The sequence below is a fragment of the Malus domestica genome, chromosome 14 (assembly GCF_042453785.1).
Source record: "Malus domestica chromosome 14, GDT2T_hap1".
NCBI classification, from domain to species: Eukaryota; Viridiplantae; Streptophyta; class Magnoliopsida; order Rosales; family Rosaceae; genus Malus; species Malus domestica.
Window position 1 is genome coordinate 251,444 of NC_091674.1, and position 21,171 is coordinate 272,614.

A 21,171-nucleotide genomic window follows, 5' to 3' on the forward strand; every position below is an offset into this window, starting at 1 on the left:
TCCCATCTTCTTCCTTCTAGCAATATGGATTTGCATGAGAGGAGCCCATAAATCATAGTTATTTTCATCCAAAACCATACCAATATTAAAGCATTAATTCTCTAAATGCACCATAATTGGAGCAGCTACTGGAACAATCTGAGAACCAACCCCCTTTTCTTCAATTATCTCTCTAGCCTGCAACGTGGATGGGACCTTGGAACTTGGTACTGACTAATACAAACTGGGCAAAAAAATTAGGCAGAAAAAAACATGCAGCGTTGATGGGCTTTGGAACAATACTGATGAATTGACGGGGCAGCAACAACTTCTCTGTTGCTCGTTGCAATCAATCAGGAAACGGGCAGCTACAACTCTAAGTTGCTCACTGCAATTGATAAGGGACACGGCAGAGGAAAAAAAAAACAATTAGGGTTCGGTGTTTTCCTTTTCTAACCCGGCTCTGGTGCCAAGAAGAAAGAATGCTTTTTAATGATATGTGTATTTCATCTCAAACAAAGGTATATATACAACCCTATACAAATATGGGAAAGAATAAGGGAAAAATAATTACATCCTAACTAGGAAACCAAATATGGTAGGAATCCTACAATTATAGGAATCCTAATACAAGTCAACAGAAATTTCGAGTTAGAGTGGTATGATGGCATTGTTTTGTATTGCATTCTAGTCAGTAAAAGTTTATGGATGAGTAGGATACTTACCATGTCCTGTGGTGAAGATTGTTTATCTTAAGTAGTAATATTTTTTTTGTGGAAGCATCAAACTAATTGGTGACTTGGAACTTTCTCTTTACTAGTAATTGGGAAAGGTGTCTATAAATGTGGTTTTGGACTCAACCAGACAATTGAGGTTAATTCGTAATTACTCAAGGCCATCAACAATGAAATTCTTTGTCATAAGACAAAAAATTGAGATTCCTTTCTTTTGATATAGTATGTATATTGAAATGGGTGGTACCAATACGTGCATCGTCGACATGAGGTGTCTAGATGATGTTTGCATCAGGAACAACAGTTTTCAAATTTATGTTTGGATCTAAACTTTTATTATCAAACATCTGAAAATTTAGTTGGATTACTCAGAATCATTTGTTATAATGATTTCGTGTTTTTTTTGGGGGGGGGGGGGGGGGGGGAATCGTCTTACTTCTCAAATTTTTAGCTTCAAATTGGTTTGAATCATAGTGACTGCAGTTTCTCACTCAGGTTGGAAAACTCGGGACTTAATTTTTCTTGCAACAATACAACCCCAAAGCAGCAAAAAGCCAAGGCATTAGGCATGGAATCATAAACCTTTGTGAAAAATAGCGTCCAGGTGAAATCACAGGAGACGATGGAGGTGGGTGGTTTAAGATTTTACCGTCACCGACCTCTATTTAAGATTTTTCCGGTTACAATGGGGGGGAGGAGGAGAGTTGGGAGGAGATGGGGGCCTTTTGGGAGACTAAGACTATTGGGAACAGTGCATGTTTGTTTATTTTGATTTTTTTAATAAAATTCAAATGTATTAAATTGTTATACTATAAGAATACAGGTGCCCATAAGTTATTGGTGAAAAACACCACCTATCATGCTGAGGTGTGTGTTCCAGTCACATAGAAAAATTTCTCGTTTTGTTGATGAAAGAAAAAAAAACAGCCAAATTCATATAAAATGTTGCTTAAAAGATTTAGTCAGCGAAAATGCATGGCTACTCTGAAGTATTCAGACAAATACATAAAAATAGCATATTGAATTCTATTTATACTAACAGTTGTTCCAATTTAATTCATTTTGCTTTTCTTGTAGAGATTTTTACATTCTTCTTTTTTTTTCTTTTTTTTTTTGCACGTTTTTTCATTCCCCTATGCACTGATTGCTTCTATAATTTTATTGAATCTAAAGCTAACATATTAGCAGGAGAATATCTGTATAAAAAATTAAAATAAAACATGGGTACACAAATCACTTCCCGTTCGATTTTAAGTTTTTGCAAGTTCAAGGCATACGGTATAGGAGAGATAGAAGAGAAATTGACAAACAAAAGAAGAAAATATATGAAGGGCTAAAGATTTCACATATATTCATTTCATCATGGTGATCGGTGGATCATGTTCTCCCTAGAATGCCAGCTACTAATAAGCTGGAAAATTCTTAGAAAATTCGTTCTTTTTGACTTATGGGGTGGGGGGTGAGGGGTGAGGGGTATGACGTATGAGCCCCCTAGCTAGATTCGGTCTGTTCTGTTGGGTACTCGTTTTCCTGATTTGCTTTTTGTGGGGAATGCATCCATGATCTATCTATTAATTAATTAATTTCTTGCTCTGCCACATTATGCATATATATGATTATATGTACACACCACACATTAGAGATCGGGACAGATATATGGACCGGTTGATATTCGTACTTAATTTACTTTTTCGAAACTGTATTTGTGTGCGAATGACACATTGATTTACATACTGTTATAAAAATCTCTGCCTAGCATCTTTTAAGCCCAGTCTAAGCCCCTTCTATACCTCATCTAGGCGGCAGGCAGATGATCACCATCCCAATTAATGTCTAAGCATTTGAAAATTAAGAAATGGTACCTAAACCTATTGAGGCACCAATCCAGACCACCTAGGCACTCGCCTAGCTTGTCCAGACCCACCTAGGTTGCGATTCATTTATACAAAAAATAGATAACTTTCATTTTGTATTTTATTTTTTTCATAAATTGTAAGAGACTTGTTGAATACTTACATGAACATATATTATATGTTTGTTCCCCATATTTTCATTATATTTCAATACTTCATAATATATATGTTATTCTCTTTTGTAGTTTATTATAAAATTATATATATTTTAAGTATAAATAGACACTTATTTATACAAAATATAATATATTTACTTAAATCCGTCTAGTCCATCTAAACGCTAGACCCTAGTCAGCCGCCCGATTAGCGCCTAACGTCTTTTAACCTTGGATTTACATGAGTTTAGAAACAGTTGATGAGCTAGCTAGCCGAGTCAGTCAGTAAGCCACTAATCGAGCACCTACAAAATTAAGTACTAATTTGAATAATTCATAATTGAAGCTGATAATTAAACGTGTATATGTATATATTCATGAACGTATTGTATATGTATGTATTGTTGTAGAAAAGAAACGAATGAACGAAAAGAGGAAGAAAGATGTGAACCTTTTCCAAAGCTTTTAATAGGGAGAGACTTTTTGGATGGATTCGGTTTAACTGATTGGAACATGCAATGAAATTCCAAAAGAGGTTACATTCAACTATTCATTGGAAGCTTCCGATAGAAGCCCCTTTTTTATTTGTTTAATTAAATTAATAGCCAATGTGAAAGGCTACTGGGTACGCTGGGAACGTGGGTCCCTCCAACATAGAAAGCTCCTTTTTTTTTACAATTCATTAATTTTTGTTCTTATTTCTAATTTAGCAAAGGATAATACTTGGTTATTTAAAGTGAGAATTCACTTTTTTATTTAATCCAATAATATTCTCACACCTTTTTTATTATTTTAGAAAATAATAGCATGCTAGTAATTCTTTTTTTTTTGAAAAATAAGAAACACCCGATATTTTTTATTGTACCAAATTAAAAAATAAATAAGTAAAGAATAATTTAAAAAAATCAAAATTTTAAATTAAATTTTGTAAACCAAATAATGTGAATATTGATGGTTAAATTATTACAAATTCTTATTACCGTGTTTATTAATTTTTGGTAACACATTATTTGATTAAAAAATTTGTCTCCATATTACTATCAATATATAGAATACTCACTTTGATTACTCAAGTATTATCTTCGCAAAAAACCAAATGAATTGTTATTAGCACTCCAAACTTTTTATATTAGGAAAGAAAAATACACTTGTGAGAAGTGTTGAATGAGATTTTTGAAGTGTCAATAACACTTCCCAAAATCAAAACAAACAATACATAAAATAATGGAGATAAAAATAATAAAAAATTATGTGGCTTCCTCAGCAGGTGCCTTGCGGACCACGGATCTTGATAATATGAGCTGTTTTGAAGAAGAAACCCGTCTCTTCCCTTCTCTATAAAAGCTCTTTTTTTTTCCTTTGTTCTATTTTCTTAACTGCTCTCTGACCCTTTCTTTCTTCTTCTCTGACTTGTCTCTCTCCCTCTTTCCTCTTCAATTCGATCGATCGGCTAGCTGCAGATTCATTCGTTAATTTTCTTTCTTTTCTTCGGTTTGTAGTTGAAATTAATTGTTGGATTGAGAATACTTTGTATTCTTGAACTTAGCTGGCTTGCTAGGCAGCCCTTATATAAAAAGAGAAATTGTCGGCGTACATATACATATAACAAAAGAGGAGAGATGGATCCGTCGATTGAAGCACAAACAGAAACAGGCATGGTGGTGAATAGAGGATTATCAGACGAGCTCAAGGGGTTGCCTCCGGGTTTTCGGTTTCATCCCACGGATGAAGAAATCATAACTAGCTATCTCATAAAGAAGGTCATCAACAGCAGCTTCGAAGCTGTTGCAATCGGCGAAGCTGATTTGAACAAGTGCGAACCTTGGGATTTGCCTAGTAAGTATTACTTGTCTGTCTTCCAGGGGTATTTCGTGTCGTATGTATATATATATTTTGAATTACTTGAAATAACTTAGTTTGCATATATGGATATGTATATTCCTTGAGCAGAAGAAGCAAAGATGGGAGAGAAGGAGTGGTACTTCTTTTGCCAGAGAGACAGGAAGTATCCGACGGGGATGAGGACGAATCGTGCGACGGAATCAGGGTACTGGAAGGCCACAGGAAAGGATAAAGAGATATTCAATAAGGTTAAAAAGCAGCAACAGCAGGGCGGGAAAGGTGCAGGAGGAGGATGCCTGGTTGGGATGAAGAAGACTCTTGTGTTCTACAGAGGGAGAGCCCCTAAAGGAGAGAAGACCAACTGGGTCATGCATGAATACAGGCTTGATGGCAAAATCCCACTCTACAATAACCTCTCCAAGGCTGCAAAGGTAATTAAACTTTTAAAATCATATTCATACCTATTTTAATACCAATTAAACATCCGTGGCCCCCTTTTGAATTTTGTTATGTTGGTTGGGAGTTTCCTTTCAAGGACGGGTTTGGGCTTTTAGCTAGCTTTAAATTTTCTCTTCTTTTTTTTGCAAGTCATCAATATTTGAAGATCAATCGATTTTAGTTTTAGTTTTAATTTTAATCTTAATTTTGTATATATACGTTGGTGTAGGATGAATGGGTTGTGTGCAGAGTTTTCCACAAGAACATGGGGCTCAAAAGAACCCTTACCCCAACTCGGATGAACTCTTTTGGGAATATTGGGGATCACGATCTCTTGGATTGTTCTTCCCTCCCACCTCTTATGGATCCTCCTCTTAATACTTCCAACATCATGACCAACAAACATTCTTCATGCTATGGAGACAATGACTTCAAGCCCGATTCCATTATCACAGCGCCACACCCATCGGATTATCGTGGAATCAACACTAACAGTTACCTCAACTACGTTTCACTGGGGGGAGGCGGCCGCGGTGTTCAAGGCCTCAAGCAGAGTTGCAACTTTCAGCTGCAGCCTAACAATAACTACAACAGTTACCAAGCCATTAGTCTCAGTAACCCTTCCAACATGTTATATCCTCCACCTCTTCATCATAATCATCAGCATCATCACCAGTTTCAAAATCCTTCTAGTTTCCCAAATTTCCAGCGAAATCAGATGATGAGCGATTCTGATTATTTTCAACAAGGGATGATGAGGGGTACTCAAGGGCAAGGGTCGGTGTTCCAAACAAGTACTATTACTAGTAGTGACCGTGATGACGATGATCAGGCCATTCTAAAAGCAATAGCTGCAGACAACAACAACAACAACAAGAGGAAGAATAATAATGAAACATCATCGTCTGGCTTAGGAGGAGGAGGCTTAGACAGGCACTGCAAGGTCGAGCAGTTTTCGTCCAACCAGTCTATGTTTAGCCTCTCCCAAGACACCGGATTGAGCACCGACATGAACACTACCGAGATATCATCATCATTTATTTCAAAGCAAGAATTGGGCAGCACCAACAACTCATCCTATGATCAAGATCCATCTGTTGTCCCCCTTTCCGACATTGAAGGCTTGTGGGGCTTTTGACATTCATTCAAAAACAAGTCGCGCCGCCTTCTGCTAATTGGGATTATTAAGGGTTTAAATTTTTTCTTTATTTTGGTAGGTAGATTAACTAGTCAGAAATGGATGTTGTTGCATACACGAATACTGTATAGTACTTTCATGGTTTCCGGGGCCATTTTAATTTTCATGATTATTGTGAACTAAACTCATGTAAATTTTCTTTTTTATTATTTAAATTTATTATTACTACGGTTACTGCAATTCTTCATGTTGTAATTTTGATTTGTTAATTTGCTTTCATCCTTTTTCCTGCATTTAAATTTTTTAATTTGTGATTAATTGTGTTTGAATGGAATACACAAGGTGACTATCAATTGAACTGTTATCTTGCATCTACCAACCCAAAAATTCGTGGCACAACTTTTTTTACATAAGCTTTTGTTGGACTCATTCAGTGATGTATTTTAATGATTCGAACCGGCTATCTTATATCATATAATTCATAGATCATTACTACAAAAAAATGGTGTCACGAATTCTCTCCCGTATATATATATATATATATATATATATATGTATGTATGCATGCAGTGTGTGTGCGTGTGTGTAAATTTAAGTAAAACAAATGCTAAATTAGTATTGGAATGCCAGTACTCCATATATAATATGTATATAAACCTGGTGCAGAAACCTAGCTCGTTGAAATATTTGAGAGAATTAGTTGAGATGAAAGAAATGGTGATTTAGATATATCCATTATGAATCACGTGAATTGTTCCCTGAATATTTGCTCATGTCATGCAGCAGATGCTCTTGGCCACGAGAAAGGTTTATTCGAATTCGTTTCGTTGAAATAATTGAATAAGCATCAGCCAGCTAACTTGTTCGTAACAATCATTGGTTTCTTGCTTCAAAAACGTACGCCATAGTAAATCTTTTGTCAAACGGAACTCAATTAGTTATTACATGTACCTTAATTAAATTACTTGGACTTCGATCTTTCTTCACACATGTTATGCTTGCTTTTTATCGTGAGCCCATCTGTCCATTTAACGTGTTTTTCAGATGTATATGTGCTCGTTGGCATGCATGTATGTTGTTGCTAAAGTGATTAATTATGTATCAAACTCATCATCTAAGTAAGTCGAGCTTAAATCTCCTATTTTTTGGAGGCATAGAAATACTAGTAGACCATAATATTTGTGGCATGTATATAAAATTGCTTTGTTAATTTGTATGCTTTTTTTAGTATTGGGAATTTTGTGTAATTAAATAGTTAATTAGAATAAAATTGGCTTGATTTGCATGTTGCATATATAACTTGCGTGTATGACGTCATGTATATGCTTCATTTCATCAGGCTAAAAGCTAACAGAAAAAAAAAATATAAAGATAGGAGAAAGAGATAGTCCTAACTACTCACTCGTTATATTTTATTTAAATTAAATTTTGTAAACTAAATGATATGTTTATTAATGATTGAGTTATAATTGAAGTGTTGATTAAGGTACTTAATTCATATTGGTGACATATTATTTGGTTTAAAATTTTGATCTACTTAGCATTACCTATGAGCTCGTTTGGATATGCTTTTAAAATAACTGAAAGCATTTTTGGTAAAAATATTTCTAGAACCAATCTTTAGTAAAAATATAAGTAAATCCAGAAAAATCACTTAAAGTGCTTCTTGGAATAAGCATGTAACCCAAAAACTTTTTTGTAAAAGTATTTTCAGTCATTTTAAAAGCATATTCAAACAAGTCATATATCACTTTGTTAACTTTAACTTTTCAATCCCTAACTGTTCACTTGAACACAAATGTTTTCAACAAGAGACAAAGCAGACAAGAAGAAATTAACTTGCCAATTGAACAAAACGAATTATATTAGCATTACTGAAATCACACTTTTAATATATATTAGAAACGGAAGGAGAAATGTTGATGAACGATGAATGCTTTTCATCATGAATGGTGCATGATGAAGATTACTTTTCATGTGATCGATATTTATCCAAAATTTATTTATGCAATAGAATTTGCTTTGCCGCTTTTCATCCCGGAAAAAAACTTAACTTTTCATTCAAAGCAAAGCGTCCGTTGGATTTTGATTCTTGCAGGCAACTTAACCGCCCTTCTGTAGCTTTCTTCGCTTGTTTGCACTTTACACTTTTAGACAATGATGTGTGTTGCCGTATACACATACTATTTTTGTTAATTAATTATCTTCCACTACTGAAATAAAATATAGCAAAATTATATTGTGTTGAGCAACAAAATATTTCAAACGAAGAAACTAGCTATTTAGTTTCTAGCAGCAGCAGCGTAGGCTGATTTGTTGCATGAGAACATGGAGATGGTGGTGGCTGGATGGCCCTCTACAACCAATCCCGCTCCCCCGCAATGACACGTCCCGATCCGGAATGTCCACTTGAACTCCGAATCAAGCTGTGTTGGCCGACACCTGGAAGGTGACGAAGCCATAAAGTGTGATGTTGTGGAAAATTGTGAATAAATTTAAACCTAAAAGTGCCTAATTACCAGAGTGCACTGGTGAGCGAGAATGAACCAAATTCACACGTGATGTTAGAGTATAAGTAAGTACAGAAAAGTGATGTAAGAATCATACCCTTGAAATAGTCTCTGATACTAAGAATCGCTGCGAGTCTTTGGTGATGATAAAACTCAGCTAATAATACCTGGATGGTGAAGACAAGATAAGGGTGAGTGACCCTGTAAGTAAAATACTAATAGAAAACATATAAAACATGTAATCACTCGCTACAACACCTGTATAATTTCCAGACTTAGAATATAAAATATACATCTTTACATACGTATATTGATTCAAGTCATGCTTCACATATTTATAATCGTATGTTAACTTATCGCATATTCATCACGTCTACTAGCCCATCACGTATTCACCACATATATTAGCTCATCATATATATTCATTATGTATACTAGCGTGTAAGTCGGAGTCACCTCTAGCGACCTCTACGACATATTCATATCTCATCACATATCTCATCAATCATGGCTAGCATATAATAGTCGGAGTCACCTCTAATGACCTATACGACATATTAATATCTCATCAGTTATGGCTAACATATAATAGTCGGAGTCACCTCTAATGACCTATACGACATATTAATATCTCATCATATATCTCATCAGTTATGGCTAGCATATGATAGTTGGAGTCACCTCTAGTGACATATACGACATATTCATATCTCATCACATATCTCATCAATCATGGCTAGCATATAATAGTCACCTCTAATGACCTATACGACATATTAATATCTCATCAGTTATGGCTAGCATATAATAGTCAGAGTCACCTCTAGTGACCTATACGACATATTCATATCTCATCACATATCTCATCAATCATGGCTAGCATATAATAGTCGGAGTCACCTCTAGTGACCTATACGACATATTCATATCTCATCACATATCTCATCAATCATATATCTTATCAGTTATGACTAGCATATAATAGTCGGAGTCACCTCTAGTGACCTATACGACATATTAATATCTCATCACATATCTCATCACATATCTCATCAATCAAACTAATACCCTATACTTGCTTGAGTTTACCTAAACTTACATGAACTTACCCGAGTGTCCTGCATTCACCTTTACACTTCAAAGCGTTCACGGCACCACAATTATATATATACACACAAACAATTCAACTCATTGATTAAGCATTATTCAATAGGCATAGCGTTTTTAAAGCATAAATCCTTGAATTGCATTTATGGGAAACATCAAGTGTATATATATATATATACCTAAAACCAAAAGCCTACACACATTGTTCAGTTCCTTAAACAAGGCTATGGTCTTGATTATTTAATTTAATTTCTTATATGGCTGCATCTAACGTCTCGTTAGACTGCCTACGTACCCTAAACAGGAATCAAGCCATTCGTAGTTCACAAAAAACATTTATAGTAATACGCATATGGATAAATCACAATGAAATCTAACTCAACCATCTCCTAGTATTTTATAACATAAAAAAAATATATATATATGTCATGGCATAAGTTTCTCAGTTTTATTTAAAAGCTTTTATACAATTATCAATCATGAAACATAAGATGAGCAAGGAAAGATCCCCTCACCTGGAGTTCGGGCTAAAACTTCCTAGCACGAACATCTAGTCGTCATAAACGATTGGCGCCTGTGACCAATTATCAAACCATATCTAAGAATTCTTGTTGATATAATACATAACTTACAACGCACTCAAGTCTACGCAATTCGGTCCAGAAGATCCACAAATCAGATATCTGATCTGTAACTTCCAAGGATTCACATTATGCTTCTAGAATAACATACTAAACTTTCAGAACGATCCAACGGTCGGATCTCCGTCAATTGCCAAAACCAAGTGGCAGTCAGCATTTTATTTTACTAACTTACAAATCCAATTCGAGGAGATCCATATGTTGGATTCCCAATCCGTAAGTTCCTATATTCCTCAAATATTATGAATAATAATCTATCAAAGTTTGATGACGATCCAACGGTCGGATCGTCGATTCATATAATGGCCTATTAACGTATCTTAGAGAATTTTGGCTCTAATGATCAATCTACGTCATTCACTTCTCAAAAATGAATTCAAGACATCACATATAGTCTAAAAATAACATTGGTGGACCTCAGGCCACGCGCCGCCGCACCAGCCGCCGCGGGTGGCGGTCGGCCGCCCCGGCTAGCCGGAAAATTCAATTATTTCTAAAAATTACCAAAATTTTCAGATTTGAAGATCTCAATGAGTAGAACAACTTTCATACCTGTGACCAAGGTCAATTTGGCCCGGAAAGCCTCCAATTTCAACAAAACCCGTCGGAACCCTAGAAATGGGTGTGTTTCAATTCGACCTCCAAATGTGTTCCGACGCCTCCACCACTGATTGGGCTTTGTTCCTGGGTTCTATGGGAGTCTATTGGTGGCAACAATTTGCTGGATTACCTTCACGATCGTCGGATTTTGTCATGGTACCCACGGAACCCATTGTTTCGTTCTACACGAATTCAAGCTCAAATCCCATAAAATTCGATTGGGAATGGAAGAGGAAAGGACTAGGGGATGATTGAGAATGGTTTCTTAGTCCAATTTCGTGAGCAATCCGGTGGAAAACCACCGGAAATATGAAGAAATGGGAATGGGTGCACACGGGTCGCGGGTTGGGGAACCCATTTCCCCCTTTCCCCCGCACGCCACACTCCCTCCTTTCCCTCCTTGCTTTTGCTTCTGATTGGGCAGTCTCTCCCTTCCTCTCCACTGATTGGGCAGTAGCCCTTCCTCTTTCCCTCTTCTTCTTCCTCTTCTCTTTTCTTCCCCCATTTCCCGTCACATACACACACACAGACACTTGTCCTCTTAATTAGTATACCATAATATGATATAATTAGAAAGGTTATTTCTTCAAAATACTTTCGATTCGTCACTCCAAATTCACTTCCGCTTGTGCATACTCGTTCGTATCGTCAATTACCTCAAGAATACGCTAAAAGAATATTTAGTACATCTCATAACACGCTAGTCAATGAAAGTCAAAACCTTCGTCTCTAGGGTGTCTTCGTAATTTCACATTTTAAAATTTATAAATTAATAAAATATGGGACTGGTTGTCACACGCAAACTCTTCTTAGTCCTTGCTAGGTCTATCTTCTATTTTCTGTTGGAATATTTTTGCTCTCACCCTTAAGTGATGGTAATGTTCATCACGTCATTTATTATTGTTGAATGAGCTTACTTTGTTTAACAGATAAACACAAATTTCAAAATTGAAACTCATCAAACGATAATAATTAAGATGATGAGTATTACTACCACTTGAGAGTAGTGAGCAAAACTGCACCCATTTCCTATATGTACTATGAAAACCAACTTCTTAATTGGGAAAAGGATCCTCTTTGTGGGGATCCAAATGATCAATCAAACATCGTGCGGTTAGAAATCATTTTAAATTTTAAATTAAATATAAATAGTACCTAACGAAAACTGACCACATGATATACGACGAACGAACATAAGTGATTGATTCCCTGGATTCTCACAAAGAGGATCCAGAGAGGATCCTTTTCCTCGTAATTGTGCTATATATTTGGGGTTGACATATAGTATTATTATATTATGCATACTTATCATGCCACATGCCTACCCACATCTGCTTATGTCATATCATATGCATCATCACATCATCATTTTATTTTTACAATCCCACCTAGTTTAACATTCTTCGGTCTACTACACTCAACTAATTATTATATTGCTTCAATCGTCCCATAATTTACCGAAATCTAACATACGTTTCTCTTAAGAAATTAACCAGCGACTTGTTCCTAGTTAAAACATTTACAAATACAACATAATGTTCACACACACTTAAATTTGTATACAAAATGATAGGGACACTACACTCTGTAAATCACAACTCAATTATCTCTTTATGCTCGACTTTGCAGGATTATTGAAGGTGGCTGGTGGGATGGGGGGTGAAGTGTTTCACAGAGCTTTGGTGAAGTGTAGGGACCTGGGTAGCGACAAGGTGGAAGTAGAGTCTGATGCCCTTTCTATTATCCAAATGTTGAATGGAGAGCGCTCTATTGATGCATGTTTGGAGTGTTTGCTATGTGATATTAAAGCCTTGGCGTCTCAGATTAGGGAGGTGAAGTTCATGTTTGTTCAGCGGAGTGGTAATATCGCTACCCATGATGTGGCTTCATATGCAACCTCACGTGGTGGCTCTTTCTTATAGGATGTTTATGACCCTAAATTTCTATCTAATATTCTTGCAGTTGATATAAACGTTTTTATTACAATTTAATAAAGTTTACGTTTTGGCCAAAAAAAAAAAGTTCCAATCCCCAATGATGTATGCTTCGATCCACATGTATCTGTAAAGACCCCATCCATTAAAAAAATTCACAAATAATCTTTATTTAAGGGATTTAGTAGGGGTATTTATAGGTTTGAAACAATTGAAATGTGGCCCATCCGCATCTAACAAACGTACGTTGGATTGTTGATTTTACAATTCTGGGATCCGATCCAACCTAATTCAACTTTACATTGGATAAAAAATAATTACTTAATAGGTCTTTTCGGGAAATAACTCTTAACTATGCAGCATGCTGTTTTACTTTGCATGTTAGTCCTTCATCCATGCCATTGGGCTTTACCTGCGATTGATGATATAGGCCCTAATCCAGCGTCGATCCCTATCCTAGCTAACGCATTTAGGGCGTTTGTTTGCCCTCACTAAGTGGGACTGGACTAGCTGTTAGTCCAGTACTGTGTTTGTTCCATGCTGGGGCTAACATTAATGAGACTAAAGGGGACTAGCATGGACAAAACCCTTCACTAAGAGGTCTTAGTGAGACCCCCCAATAACCATGGGACTAGCTAAGACTATCCTCTCTCGTCCTCGTCATGCTCAACAACCACTCCCAATAGACTCCTCGTCATCTCCGGTTACCTAGATCATAATAAAATATTAATAATTTATATATTAAATAATATAATATTAGAATTTGTTATTATCCAGTTTTGTAGTCTAACACTGCATCAAACGCTTCATTAAGTTAGTCCAGCTTAGTCTAGTCTAAGCCAGTCCAGCTTAGTCCTTGAAGCTAGTCCAGTCCGAGATAGTCCGGCGCAACAAACGCCCCCTTAATTTGTTGGTCCTCTTTCTCTAAAGATTTGATAACATTTTGTTATTCAATTTTATCCTCTCTTTTTTTCGGTAACCATTTTAATTTTTATTCTACATTCCTCTGTATACTTGACTTGTAGCTCACATGGTTTAACAACTCAACCAAAGTCTTAGGTTTGATTTCCCTGTATTCTCCAATATGAATTGCATCAAACTGGCCGTAAAATAATCCACAACCGCCAAGACACGCAGGTTTACGCAGCTAACCTAAGGGATGAGGAGATATATACTCGGGAGGGTCTCAAGCATTCTGCGTTCATGTCTTTTACTTGTCTATACATAAATATAATCAACCCCGAGTGACTCCCTCTGCTTCTTTTTTCCACGTGTGTGAGAGTGAGAGACAAATTTCATAATTCATATACATAAAAGAAAAACACAAACATTTTCTGCATCAATGAGGAACCGAAATGCTTATGCAATCAGACAAGTTGAAAATGTTTACCGCACGCAGGCAGGCCAGGCAGAGGCATGTACTAGAACAAATGAGTTTGTAATTTCTTCAAGTGATTAAATTTAAGGAAAACTAATGAAAAATGGATTGAAAACTTTCAATTTTAACGAAAATGACAAAATAAAGGGTAAAGTGAATAGTATCAGGTTTGATTATTTAGTACCAAAATGTGGTTTTTCGTTAAAGTGAACAGTAGTGCGGGCTTTTCGTTAAAACTCTCAAGATTTAGCTAATGCCAAATCCCCAAAATGACAGCAATTCCAAAGAGGATTGGCAAGTGTAGCATTTCCCCCTGGTAAAATGTTGGATGACCTGCACCAACTGCGTAAACCAAAACATTTAAATTAAACATGCACACACATACACTCTCTAGTCTCTAGTCTCTAGTCACTCGGTACCGTTAGTCTGGTACTGTACAGGGAAAGTATTCTCTAAGTAACAATTAGCATTATCAGACATAAGCATAAACAATGTTCATTCCTTATATCCTTTTCATTTAGACCAATTTTGAGTGTCAAATCTCAACTAGGAAACGTTGGCGCTACCTTGATTTCTTCCTCGATTGGTGTATGTAAGCCATTGCTGGAGGAAGGATGCCAAACAGAAAACAGTTTGCACAAGGTCCGGCGAAATCAAGAGCTCTGGAAAAGGTGGAGGGAAAGAAAGATGCTATGAGCACTGGAATACCGAGCACCAGCGGCATTACAATCATATTAATGCTCCATCCCGGTTTAGAATCAGAAGCATCAATACAACGCCCTGAACCTGAACCGGTGGTAAAAGAAGCCCTCCCTGCATTTCCAATATTATTATCATCATGGCTCATTTTTTAATAAACAGCAAACCCAACTCCTCCAAAACCATTGCCTTGAGAAGAAGCTACTCCTACTTTGTTATTTTTGAGGTTGATTTTTGCAATCAATTCCACAGTATCAAGAAGCTGTTTCGGAAAGCTAACAGCGTACCCGATCAAGCTCGTTGCCAAAGCGGAGAAGGCAAATGCTTGCACTGCAGACAGTGCAGATGGATTAACGGAAAGCAGAAGGGATATAGGGTCTCCGGGTGCTGCGGCGTTGGTTCCGGATCCAGAAAGCCCCAACACAATCAAATTCCATGACAAGACCGTGATCAATGGAACAGCCCCACCAATGAGTATGGCCTTGCGAGCGTCGGCTACAGTGTTGCCAGCAATCTTGCACATGAAAGGGGTGATGACATGGAGATGCAAGCGACCAACAAGGCAAAGCTCAAAGAGGCATGGACGACAGCAACAAATGCGCCAAAACGACCACCGAATGCTTTGGAAGCAAGGGCGGTAAAGCTGACCTCTTGAAGGGCGTCTTGTTCCATGGCGGAAAAGCTGAGCTCCGCGACGAGGATGACGGATGAGATGACATAGAGCCAAGAGAGGAGGATGGCAAGGGTGGAGGGGAGTGGGCCGGAGCGGATGGCAAACCGAGCATGCCAGGACCAACGGCAGTGCCGATGATCAGGGTGACAGCACCCCAGAAGCTCTTGTCTTGTTGACGGAAATCATTACTATTGGCTGCTGCAGTTGAAGTAGAAGAAGGAGCAACGTTATGAATGCAGCAGCGGCGGCGGCATTTGAATTTGAAGGTGGTTTTAGCATTGATGAAGTTGCAGTTGTGAATGCGAGTGAGATTGGGATTAGTGGTGTTGGGACCAGTTGGAGTGAGAAGGGGGTCGACTATTCTTGCAATTGGAGTTGTGTTGGGACCAGTTGGAGTGAGAAGCGTCGATTAATGAAAAAGATTTGAAAACTTTGAATTTTAATGATAAGGATAAAATAAAGGGTAAAGTGAATAGTATCATGATTGACTTTTTAGTGTAAAAATATAGGTTTTCGTTAAAGTGAACAGTACCGGGGGCTTTTCGTTAAAGTTCCCTATTATTAATGGATGGGTGGGGAGGAAGTCCAGCACGAAGCTAAAGGTGGAGTTGGAGCATGTTTGGAGTCGCCGCACTAGGCACCATCACAAACTTGAGCTCGTTTTGATGTGCTTTTAAAATGACTAAAAACGTTTATGGTGAAAATATTTTTAAAAACAATCCTTAGTAAAAATACTAGTAAATCCTGAAAAAGCACTTGAAGTGCTTTCTGGAAAAAGCACATAACTGATGTTTCTTGTAAAAAGCACTTAAAGTGCTTTTAGAACCCAAATATATTTTTCCTAAAAACACTTTCAGTCATTTAAAAAGTACAACCAAACGAGCTCTTACAAATGCTCGCACATGAGGGATTCTGCTTTTTGTCCAACGCTGCTCTCCCTGCATCGCATTATGGTGTGGGCTGTGTACTTCTTACCCACCGGGCTTTAAAACGACACCCCCTTCCCTCCCAAAGAAAATAATGAATGGGCCTCACCTCAGCAAATCGTGTTTGGGGTCCATCACCTTTTTTGAATTTTCTCTTCTGCTCATCAAAAGTACAGACTTGTTTTTACACACTTGTTTCTCAAAAAAAAATAAAATAAAATAAAATACACACTTAAGTTACACATTTGAATAAGAGTTTGTTTGGGTTAATATTTGAACATTGGACCGAGATGAAGGAAAGCCCAAGGATGCCAACTAAAAGGGGACTTGCCCAAAGCCCAGCACCAAGTCCAAAGGCAAAGTGAAGCTTTTTCAACCAAAATACAAGTCACGTGTTTACCACTAAAGTGACAAGTGATGAATATTAACCTACTATCAGCCAAAGAACACTTACTAGTGGCATTCCAAGTAAAAAGATGATGACTCACTACCTTTCAAATGCTTTCGGGTAAGAACAAAGTTACAGCAGTCGGGCTAATTTGCCTATAAAAGGAGAGAGAGGCCCCAAAGACAAGGACACTCAACCAATCAAACAAACAAACATACAAACTCTGCTCTCAAGCCAAATTTGCAACCAAAAGCTGTAATCAGCCTTGATCTTGGATCTTTTAGCAAAAGCTGTAATCAGCCTAGATCCTAGTTTTTTTTAGCAACAAGCTATCTCTTGTCTAGTTTAAAAGCTATGCTATCTCCCTTGGTGATGTAGTATCGATTCCCTCTTGTAAACTTGTTTACCATCCATCCCTTTTTAGCATATAAACCCTGTAATTTCAAAGAGAAGTAACTACAAGAAGACAACCTTGACAGACAAGGTGAAATCTTGCCCGAAGCTCTTTGTTTGTTATCCCAGTTAATAGATATATTACTTAATGCACTCTCCATTATGTATTCAAGTTATTTCCATCAGTTTTCCTATATGAAGAGTTCCATTTGCATCTGGATCTGGTTAGTTTAATAGATATGTTATCATTAAAAGCAATCTAGGACCAAACAAATGACTTAAGGGGATCTGGATTCCCTTCATTCAAACATACAAGACTATGAACTAATAGTCCTTGTTTACAAGGCAAGAAAAAGAACTTAATGTAGGCTTAACCCATCTACGACAGTCCTTTGATAACAAGAAGTCCGAGTAACTTGGGGTGCAAGTAATCGACTTAAAAACACTCTTGTTCTACATCTGCTATATTGAGATAGTAGTGGCATGCCTAGCACTCAGTTAGTTTTGATTGCGAGCCTCAAGGCCTACACCTAATGCCCCACAAAGGCACCTTTCAGAACTAACTATGTCATCTTCTTGTAGCACATCAACAAGTAAGAGCCCGACTACACATCCAAAGTGTCAATCCCTTGGGGAGCTGTGCTGAGGTCCGAGGATCATTCTCCAGAGAAATCTTCGCCCGAACAGAGTTGTTAAATTATTTTAGGTTAAATGATGTAATAAATCTTATTCATATGTATAACTCAAATGTGGACTTTTGATGTGCACTAAAAAACCTCTTTCTCGTTTAGATGTGTTTTTCTATTGAGAAGTTGTTAAACTTACACACTCAACGATTTAATCAACACACATCCTCCTCGAATATTTTAAAAGGGCATTGTAAACTGTTATAGGTGCTAATTACATTTGACGCCCTCTATAAATCTATATTTTAGAAACCCCTTCAAACCTTGTAAAATATAATTAGCTCTAATCGTTTTTTATACAATATTCCATAATAAAATTGACTCGTGGATTGAGATAGCGAAGAAGCGACCTTGAAAGATATTTATCTCAAAGAATATCTCCAATTTTCCCTTTAAACTCATTTCCTAAGATGGAGGATTCAAAGGATGAGGCAGTGTGAAGTATCGCCACGTGTTTCAAAGACTCTCTCCTTCGCATTAAAATACAAAGTAATCCTTATCCAACATCTCTGTCTACAATTTTATTTCCGAGTCTACACCACAAGTAACGTTGAACCGCACACACAGACCACAACTCCCGTTAACGTTTTGTAACCGTCCGATTAAGTAGCGACGACATAACGTACGGTTAAACAAGGCTCCAGACAAGAGCGTAGATTTTTACAGTTGGTACGTGGGAGGAATCTGAATTCAATCTCCTCCCTCGCGTTTCTGCTTTTCCCTTGAACCTTTGAAAACGCTCTCAAGTTTTCCACCCTCGTGCTCTTTGCTTCAACTTCGAGCCCCTTCTTTCCCTTCCCTTTTTCGAATCCCAAATTCTCAAATCTCAAATCTCAAGTCAATCAAATCAAAATTCTCTCAATTATTATTTGTTGATTGTTTGTTTGGGGGTTTTGGTGGAAATTGATTCAGAGAGCAATCGATCGATCGATGGCAGAGGTTTTGAGCAAAACCAGTCTGTTGTCGTCCTGGCATCATCATCATCAGTATCATCAAAACAATCAAAGCAGCATCTCCGTTTTCCCAAAGAGTTGTAATTACAATAAGTCAAGGTCTTTCTCTTGCTCTCTCAAACTGAGTCCGGAGATTTCATCACCATCGTTATCGACAACGAGTGATTTTCACGGCAAAAATATTGCTTTTCAAGCCACCAGCATCACGAGTTCCCAACCCCACGCTTCTTCTGCCGTTAATTCCCAGCAGGTTCGTTTATTTCTCCTCATATCCTTGTTCTAAATCTGATTCCCCTGCTCTGCTGGGTTTCAGATTTTATTGGTCATGAGTAATGAATTTTCCCCAAATTTAAATCGATTTTCCAATCAAAATTTGATCTCGAAAGTCACGACGAGATTTTGTTTATGTTTTTTTTGTTGCTTGAAGTTAAAAGACCGGTTTGTTTGTTTTTGTTGTGGGGGGAATGGAATTTAGCAGTCTGGACGTCGGATTGGGAAAGCTCTGAAATGGTGGGAGAAGGGGAATCAGCCCAACATGAAAGAGGTGGTATCTGCGGAGGACCTAGTGGAATCCCTTTCAAATGCCGGGGATAAGCTTGTGATCGTTGATTTCTTCTCTCCTGGCTGCGGTGGCTGCAAGGCTCTTCATCCCAAGATATGTCAGCTGGCAGAGATGACCCCAGATGTTCAATTCCTTCAGGTGAACTACGAGGAACACAAGTCCATGTGTTACAGTCTCAATGTTCATGTCCTGCCCTTCTTCCGCTTTTACAGAGGTGCTCATGGTCGCCTTTGCAGCTTCAGCTGTACCAACGCCACGGTTAGTATTTGTCTTTCCTTCAATTGGTCTCTGTTGAGTTTACTATCGAAACCCTATCTATTGGTATTGGGGTGTTTTCCAAATAGCTGAATTCGAACTTAATGCCACTTCCTCAAGAGCATTTTGTGTGTCTTGTTCTATCTTATTTATGGGTTAGCTGTGGTTTTTCCTTTCTCTGGATAATGCTTATTTGTCGGATGGCATTGGCAAATGATGTGTGTGTGTGTGTGTGTGTTGGTGTTGTTCCCTGATTGTTGGCATTGACTTGGCAGATCAAGAAGTTTAGAGATGCATTAGCCAAGCACAAACCAGAGCGGTGCAGCCTTGGGCCAACAAAAGGGCTGGAGGAGAAAGAGCTCCTAGCTCTTGCTACCAACAAAGACCTCTCATTTACCTACACTCCTAAACCAACAGAAGATGTGCCTGCCGAGGAGGAAGTGATTGTGGCTGAAGAGACACCATTTCGTCTTCCTCTTCCATTGGCAACCTCAAAGTCTGCCCAAGTGGTCACTGCCTGGAGATAACGTGGTCAGTTTTCTTCACCATCCCGATTCCCTAAACCTACCAATTTTCTCTACTCACCTTGTTGTATTGTGTACAGTAGTGTTTCTTGTTGATGTGATATTTTCATACATGCAAGAGTCAGAGTGGAACATATAAGCAGTTGAGAGTTGAGAGCTGCAGGTCCTTTGGAATTAGTTTTTGAGATCCAAGCCTGTGTTTAAAAATCATGTGTTGTAAATTTGAAGAGAGCAACCAATTGTATTTCGGAATTTGGTTCGCTCTTATCATATCCTGTCTGCAAGTGTGTATGTAGTTAAGAGCTTCGTGGTCTTCTTGTTCTATATGTAGTATTGAGTCAGTGGGAAGATGGAAGGTCCTTGATACCTCCTCTCCTCGCCTGTTGTTGTTACTGGGGCGCGGTATCATCATATATATGTATGTATGTATGTATACAAGTTAATATTTGGGATTTGAAGTTTGAATGCAGTGCTGACTGCTGATTTTATACTGCACTGCACCCTTACCTCCTCATTATGCACATATTAAAACCAGAGAGAAGATGATGAATGAATGAATGAATGAATACGGTACACACACACACACTTGGATTGAATGCCGAGCGGATCAAGTGTCCGATAAAAAGTTTAGTCTGGAAACAGCTGGAATGGAAAGATCGACGCTTCCTCCCTGTTTGCTTTTGCAACATTGGATTGGATTGGATCACATCACATGAATACAATGTAAGCTGAATTGGGGAAAGGGATCGGCCAGGATCCCGTTATCATGATTGTACATCGTGTGGTTAATTTTCGTTAAGTAC

At 37.7% G+C, this 21,171-nt stretch overlaps 3 protein-coding genes across 9 annotated transcripts; 2 read left to right on the plus strand and 1 right to left on the minus strand.

Annotated features, from left to right (window-relative positions):
* Window positions 1–4,110: 4,110 nt before the first annotated feature.
* Window positions 4,111–6,379, plus strand: LOC103424213 (NAC domain-containing protein 77-like; the record flags this gene model as incomplete). The annotated part of the gene is given in 3 exon segments (NM_001328863.1): window positions 4,111–4,557; window positions 4,672–4,994; window positions 5,231–6,379. Coding segments are annotated over 3 exon segments (1,449 nt in total). The 3' UTR covers window positions 6,140–6,379.
* An 8,079-nt stretch (window positions 6,380–14,458) lies between these two features.
* Window positions 14,459–16,742, minus strand: LOC103424237 (uncharacterized). Its single transcript, XM_070812389.1, is given in 6 exon segments — window positions 14,459–14,601; window positions 14,603–14,651; window positions 14,876–15,543; window positions 15,546–15,778; window positions 15,781–16,043; window positions 16,717–16,742. Coding segments are annotated over 6 exon segments (1,281 nt in total). The 3' UTR covers window positions 14,459–14,559.
* A 1,765-nt stretch (window positions 16,743–18,507) lies between these two features.
* On the plus strand, window positions 18,508–21,149 carry LOC103424214 (thioredoxin-like 1-1, chloroplastic). 7 transcript variants are annotated; one of them, XM_070811969.1, is made up of 4 exons: window positions 18,586–19,277; window positions 19,506–19,847; window positions 20,120–20,375; window positions 20,904–21,149. In XM_070811969.1, exons 1-3 carry the CDS (start codon window positions 19,005–19,007, stop codon window positions 20,369–20,371), a joined length of 867 nt encoding a protein of 288 aa, XP_070668070.1. In that variant the 5' UTR covers window positions 18,586–19,004; the 3' UTR covers window positions 20,372–20,375; window positions 20,904–21,149. The 7 variants fall into 7 exon arrangements, with proteins under 7 accessions (XP_008360522.1, XP_070668070.1, XP_070668071.1 ...); XM_070811970.1 differs by having other exon boundaries at window positions 21,011–21,149; XM_070811968.1 differs by lacking the exon at window positions 20,904–21,149 and adding an exon at window positions 20,449–20,837.
* Window positions 21,150–21,171: the final 22 nt, after the last annotated feature.

What these genes read in the sequence shown, in the direction of transcription:
- LOC103424214 (XM_029093204.2), top strand. Translation starts at nt 19,005, where the DNA reads ATGGCAGAGGTTTTGAGCAAAACCAGTCTGTTGTCGTCCTGGCATCAT. An exon ending in CTGCCGTTAATTCCCAGCAG is followed by an intron (nt 19,278 to 19,502) that starts GTTCGTTTATTT and finishes AATGGAATTTAG; the next exon opens with CAGTCTGGACGTCGGATTGG. An exon ending in TCAGCTGTACCAACGCCACG is followed by an intron (nt 19,848 to 20,119) that starts GTTAGTATTTGT and finishes TTGACTTGGCAG; the next exon opens with ATCAAGAAGTTTAGAGATGC.